This window comes from Haliotis asinina, chromosome 3 (genome assembly GCF_037392515.1).
Source record: "Haliotis asinina isolate JCU_RB_2024 chromosome 3, JCU_Hal_asi_v2, whole genome shotgun sequence".
NCBI lineage: Eukaryota > Metazoa > Mollusca > Gastropoda > Lepetellida > Haliotidae > Haliotis > Haliotis asinina.
This window is the reverse complement of record NC_090282.1, coordinates 47,307,578-47,315,007: the sequence shown is the minus strand read 5'-3', so window position 1 is coordinate 47,315,007 and position 7,430 is coordinate 47,307,578. Positions and strand designations below refer to the sequence as shown.

General features: G+C 38.7%; 1 protein-coding gene across 1 annotated transcript in view; it reads right to left on the bottom strand.

Annotated features, from left to right (window-relative positions):
• Positions 1 to 327: 327 nt before the first annotated feature.
• The window catches only part of LOC137278136 (small ribosomal subunit protein eS8-like), a 29,463-nt gene continuing 22,360 nt past the window's right edge, over positions 328 to 7,430 (bottom strand). The window contains exon 5 of the mRNA XM_067810306.1: positions 328 to 493. Coding sequence (XP_067666407.1) covers positions 384 to 493 — 110 coding nt within the window. The 3' untranslated portion in view covers positions 328 to 383. The remainder of the gene's footprint in view (positions 494 to 7,430) is intronic.

Below are 7,430 nucleotides of genomic sequence, written 5' to 3'. Positions count from 1 at the left end.
GAGAGGGCTGTCCCTCTATTATATGGTCTCTGCTTTTACACAGCACTCAGCAATATTCCAGCTATATGGTGGCAGTCTAAATAATCGAGTCTGGACCAGACAATCCAGTGATCAACAACATTAACGTCGATCTGCACAATTGGGAACCGATGACATGTGTCAACCAAGTCCGTGTGCCTGACCACCCAATCATATTTGTTGCCTCTTATGACAAGCATAATCGCCTGAGGTTTGGAGGAAGATATGACATGTCACCTCTGTGTGAAGAAAATGGGGAGTAATATTTTTTCTTTTTCCTTATAAACAAAAACAGTGAACGAATTGAACTTCTTGTTATCCCAGATTTATTTCCTCATTATACAAGGGATAGAAGGTGGAAAAGCTTATTTGCCCTTCTTGGCCTTGATTTTCTTCATGTAGAACTCCAATTCTTTGCCTTCAAGGATATAACCGTCACACCTTCCACACTGCCCAGGACGACTAGCTACCTTGGCTGGAATAAGACAGGCACTGTGAGTTGAATGATGACAGGAATATTTTGCATAACATGTAAACATAGAGCAACACAGCTTTGTAGTTCATCTGTAAGAGAGTAACTGACATCCCTAACCTTTTCTTCAAGAAGTTAATGAAAATACTGCATAAAATGTTGAATAAAATTAATAAAACAAAGTCATCAATATGCCCTGCAACGGCTAAAAACTCTTCACGAATATGTCTACTAATTATGACTATGACTAGAGTATGTCAATGTTTTGGTGTGCAAATGGCAGAGTGGAAGGAGAATATTGTAAAGTTCTGGTCAAGAAAAGAAGACTACCACCAAATTCAGTCAAGGTCAAACCTGTTGCCATGGAAAAAATTTGTTTATTCAAACATCCAAACCGACCAAAATGCACTTCTACACCACCAGACCTACCTATGTGCCAAGTTAGTGAACGGTGAAGAAATAGTGAATGGTATTAAAGTTCTGCTCCAGAAAAGAGTCAAACCATCAATTTCAGTCAAAGTTCTAATCATGGAAACCACAAAAAATAAAATTCACACTCTGGTGTAACCCCCAAAAGACATCTAATGAACATGGTGAACACGTGTACCAAGTTTGATAAAACTAAAGTTTGGGAGATCTGCTCCTGGCAAGATTACACCCTCAAAGCAACCAACGGACAGAACTCGTTTCTATATCGCCCGAAACTTTGTTGCTGCAAGGGATAAACATGTACACTAACAGAAAAAATAACCCTTTCCATAACCAGGTAATTTAGGGACCAGCCTGCATAATTTAGAACAGACTTATGAAGATGTTACCATATTGAGTATAAAGCGCATGAATGCATACTCATATCATGAGTAAGGATTCAGGGGAAAGACATTTCAGTATTATGTGAAAATAGTTCATGTGTTCCCAGTGAATTCTGATTTGAATGAGTGAGTGCGTGAGTTTAGTTTTACGCCGCACTCAGCAGTATTCCAGCTATATGGTGGCGGTCTGTAAATAATCGAGTCTGGACCAGACAATCCAGTGATCAACATGAGCATCGATCTGCGCAATTGGGAACCGATGACATATGTCAACCAAGTCAGCAAGTCTGACTACCCGATCCCGTTAGTCGCCTCTTACGACAAGTTTAGTCGCCTTTTTGATTTGAATGAACACTAAACAAATTTGGTCAATAAAAGGAAGAATTTACATATGAAACTTTGCAAGACAAATATTTACCATCTCTCCTATTCTGGGAGGGAGAGTTATATATGCATAAATTATTACTAACATGAGTATTTCAACATAAGAAGATTGAGAATGCAAGTTGCAGTCAAAACTACGACATGGTATCACAGGACACTACCTGGGCAGAACGCCAGGCATCTGTCTCCTCCATGATTATGTACAATTTGTCATCATTCTGCTACTTACTATCTCATCTTGTCTAATCACCCTGACTAATCTTCAGGAAAAAACCCATATGTAGCATATCGAAGAATATTGTCACTAGCACACAAGTAATAGGACTGGCAATCTGAGTGAGCGACTTGAGTTTTAGGCTGCACTTAGCACTTCTCGAGCTATATGGCTTTGGTATGTAATTAATTTTGTGTGGGGACCAGACAATCCAGTGATCAACAACATGAGCATCAATCTGTACAATTGGGAACCGATGACCAAAATCAACCAAATCAGTGAGCCTGACCACCCAATCCGGTTAGTCGCCTCTTACGACAAGCTGAGTTGCCTTTTATGACAAGCATGGGTTGCTGAAGGCCTATTCTACCCTGGACATGGCATCCTGACCAAATATATACATAATTACCACTTGGTGAACAATGTATGTTACAGTTTCACATTTCCAAGAAGGTTTGAGTCAGAAATATTTTGCTAATGTTCTTTCTCAATGACAGTCAATCGCACTTTTTTATATAAGCATTGATCCACTGAACTGGGATACATTAAGTGTGAGTGAGCAAGTTTAGTTCTACTCTCACCAATATTCCAGCTGTATGGCAGTGATCTATAACTAATCAACTCTGAATCAGACGATCAAGTGATCAAAAACATGAGAATCCATTGGGATACAATTACGTGCCAACCAAGTCTCCAAGCCTGACCACCTGATCCTGTTAGCTGCTTTTTGCAAGCATGAGTCACTGACCTAACATGGATCTTCATGGGGTTTTCCAAAACAGCCAATCAACCTTGACCAAAAGGTGAAACGTACCTTGGGACCTGGGATACTATTACCGTGACCTCCTTCCAGATGGGTAATAAAAATAGCAATGCTTGGGACAGTTAATGGTAGATAAACACAAAAGCCAAGTCTGCAAGAGACCTACTGGCTCTGAAAACTGTCATGAATATATGTTGTTTTTTGAACTGATTAGATAACCTAAGGCAATCAGAGTAACTATGACATGTGCAAGTCTCTGGTAATCACTTTGCAAATACTGCAAACAGAATACCTCCAAGCATAGATATCATCATATTGCCCTCCATTACGTTAATGAGCCAATCTAGAATTAGAATTCTGTTTGTGAAGAAATAGAGGGTAGCTTTGCCATAAAAAAAACCCCTACAGACAAAGACTGCTTGTGAAAGAAGCAAAAAGCCGATTCTCTGAAAAGCATTTTGAAAATTCATCAGCAACATTATTCTGTGAAATTTCAGCTATCTCTTAAGCCTTCTCTTTTACAGTGTGCCTTAAACTGAAAAGTAGGTATGAAAGGCCATTTACTATTAATCTGTTGTACAGACCCTGAAGCAAATACATCAAAGAAAACCCACACAAGTCTAGAAAATGTGGAAGGTCTAGATTTCCAAAGCTTCAGTGTTTGTACCAATCTGCTGGATTCACTAGCCATCACAGGGCTTGTAATTATCAGTTGATCCCTAGCTATCAATAGCAACACATGGTGGCCTCCCCAACCACACTGAAAGACAGCTGCTCACTGAGCCAAGATCTCCTGCCTAACCCCTCACTCCAGACAAGCAACATGTCTGATTTCACTAGACACCTAATGGCTAACAAAACGGAGTATTATTTCTAACTGTTTTATTTTCCACTGGTGAGGAGAGGGAATCATTTCGAAAAGTTTTACCACCTAGGGTAAAAATGAATTGGAACTATGATGTGGATGAAAGTAAACATACATAACATTCATCCAAATCAGAATGCAATGACTGAAAAGTTTTTAAGTGGTGAAGATGTCTTGTTTTGTTCTCTGTCCAGAAGTGGACAATCACTGACAATCAAAATTCTCCCCATTTATACAAGCCAGTAGAAAAGATAAGATCTGCTACTGTCATTGTTGTGTCACCCTTGACTGTATGAAGAAACTGAAAAATATAAAATCATTAGGCTCCAAGCAGTCTGCCTCAATGATGTTGACACTTGGGACTTAAAAAATTTTAAAAATTGAAAAGACTTTGTCATGGGCATCATATGGCACACTGTTATCCCCATAAGAATGAAACTGCAGGGTATATAGAAATGATGTTCTGTCTGTCTATGCATCCGTCAAACTTTGTCCGAAGCATCTCTCTGAAACTACTTGCGATAGCTTAACAAAACTTGGTACACATTAAACCATGATGCATAACCTTTTATCTATAAATAAATAACTTTCTTGGCACTTGTGCACATGATTCTCCAACACCCAGCTGTGCCTTTCTTGGCACGCCTCCCTCTTAATAAACACTGAACTGTAATGAATTATCATTAAAAAACTTTTTTAGTTTTCGGGCAAAACTTCTGAAAAAACCTCACCGAGTTGGTATGGTGTTTTGATTGTGATCAGCGTTTCACTGAGTATGTTACGCTTATTCGTTTTGAGTTGCACTGCAATCCATGGGTCCGCTTTTGAGCCTAACTGACTATACACTCAGTATATAACATGCTATGTTTGTTAGAAAAAGCTTTATTTGGGATAACACTTGTTATATAATGCTATATTTAAGAAATACAGTTGGTTCTACCACCATGTATACTGTATAGTGTATCTTTTCTAAGATGTCGTATTTAATCATTTCTAAGCCTAATTTTGATTAATCTATGGCACATAACAAACGACGATGTCTGTGACCCAAATTACGAATCCTCGCACCGGGCTAACTGACACTGTTCTTCCTACGTGTCAGCCCCCTACGTTAAGACAAACGTTACTAGAACAACAAATGATGAACAGTTTCGTGAAGGTTTATGTGCAGGTTGAATATCTTCTCTTGATCATTTTAATTATATCTGTGAATCTCTTAAGCCATACAAGGTAAAATGACCGTCTCATTTCAGCTACCAATGAAAGCTTAGATCAGTACATTCAGCTGAAGCTGAGTAGTCATGGGACATTCCACGATTGCATTGTGGGAATATAAACACTGCAAACATGTCTCCGTGTCTGATTGAGTTGGACTATGAGACATTTTATATTTCTGAAAACAAACGTTATTTTTCCACCAGTGATGTTAGCTGTGTGATGCAACTGCAAACCAAGAAATGGGATGTGACGAAGCAGTTTACTGTGGGAGGCTGTACGAGGCGATGGCAACTGGCATCCATTGTGACGTTGGATACATTATAAGGTAATGCAAAAAAGTTCAATTACAAAGGGGCAGACTGTAATGGCACAGTGACGTCAACACATTGTGATGTAATGCAAAAAGTGCACATTATCGTCTGATAAAGGATTGTCAATCTTTCACTGAAGCATCCTAGAACTGGGATTACACTCATTAGAAAATGTTATATTTGGGATTAAACTCATTAGAAAATGTTATATTTGGGATTACACCCAGCACATTATATTTAGGATTACACTCAGTATAACAAGAGTCATCAGAAGAAGACATATCCCCCGGCCCCCACATACAGTCAGGCCGCGTTAGTCCGGACCCTGACAATCCAATTCCCGCGATATCAGAACAATAACTTGCTGTAACCAATCTTGTTTACCATGTAAACTCATTACCGGTTGATTCAATAATCTGGTGCTTCACTCTCCATATCCGGACGTTAATTAGCGGTAACAGATTAGCTAATTACACAGTTTTTCTCCATTACTCCGGCGGTACATCAATAAGGTTCGGATAATCCCTCCACACCGTGCTCCCCATTCCGCGGTAATTGTTAAGTGACACTTCAGAGTTGAACATGTCGTTAGTTTGTGATTTTGATCAATTAGTAGGTCTCACTTTCTGTTAGTTTGAGTAATGCCTGTCATGCTTATTTGCTGCATAAAACACCGATCATGTCAAAATGAGATCAGCTGCTCATGACGCTTGTCAGTCATAATGGCAAGTCCTGCCCCTAAGCGTAAAAGATGTGAAATTACTGCCGCACGATAGAGGGAAAACCCTAAAGCCAGTTTCGATCTTATGTGTAAACATTGTGGTCAAGAATTCAGATATTCTATCAGCAAGGGCACAATTTCGGACATTGGACATGTTTTGTGATTGGCTACGATCATTTGGTGGTTGACACGTGATCTTACTTTGTGACAATGCTGCCAGTTTATGCTGCCATAAATGCTTAGTCTCTGAGAAGCACTTCAACTTGTGAAAACTGTCTGGTCCGAAGTAAAAAGCTCCACCATTCAGAACTGTTATCATGTAGATTTCTTTCACAAGTGAGTTTTGTTACGTGTATGTATAATCTATCCAGACATGATTGTATGCATTGATTATCTGTTATATGAATATTCAAGTTGTTATGTCTACAAACTGTAATACAGTCTTTTGGAACTTGTATACCTTCGTATATGTTTTTGAATTGCCATGTCAAAGGGAAGTAACTCTACTGTAGTTGTGTTCAAAAAAGTTCGTTTCATTAGTCCGTACGTTTCACTATCCAAACGTTTCTGATGAAAAACAGAAGTGTCCGGATTAATGCGGTCTCGCTGTGTTTGAAAGGATGAATCATCTGACAAGTTACTTCATGTTTTCTTAGATTAAGTTTGAATCGTTTCCATGGAAATCATGAAAAATATAAATGCCATATATCTGTAAACAGCAAAAGGCACCACTTCAAGATCTGTCTCATATATCTGTCAAGATCTGTTGAAAGATATCAAATGGTTTCCCATTTGTGCTCTGGAACTGAAGCCTATCCATCCCATTCTGTGCTTAAGTCAGAATTGTTTCAATGGAAACCAGGAAAAATAAAAATGCCAAAACACTGCAAATAGCAAATAGCACCACTTTGTGGTCTGCTTCATATATCTGCCAAGTTCTGCTGTAAGATACTGAAAAGTTTTCAAGTTCTGCTCTGGAAACAAAGCCCATCCCTCCATTTTGAGACTAATGCAGAATCGTTTCCATTGTAACTGGGAAAATGATAAATCACAAAAATCTGTAAATAGCAAAAGGCACCACTTTAGGGTCTCCCCTAAATATCTGCTAAGTTTTGCAGAGAGAAATTTAGAAGTTTTTGAATTGTGCTCTGGAAACGAAACCCATCCCTCCATTTTGAGACTAAGTCCGAAACATTTTTATGGAAACAGAGAAAATACTAAATCACAAAAACCTGTCAAGAGCAAAAGGCACCACTTTGGGATCTGCCACACATATCTAACAACTTTTGCTGACAGATATTTAGAAGTTTTTGAGATGTGCTCCGGAAACGAAACACCTCTCACTTTTGAGACTATGTCTGAAACGTTTCCATAGAAACCGAGAAAATAGTAAATCACAACACCTGTAAATACCAAAAGGCATCACTTCAGGTTCTGATTGATATGTCTACCAAGTTTTGGAGAAAAATATAGAACAGTATTTGAGTTCTGCTCCGGAAATGAAACACCTCTCACTTTTGAGCCTTAGTACGAAACGCTTCCATGGAAACCGAGCAACTAAGAAATCACAAAAACCTGTAACTAGCAAAAGGCACCACTTCAGGTTCTGATTGATATATGTACCAACTTTCGCAGAAAAATATATAACAGTT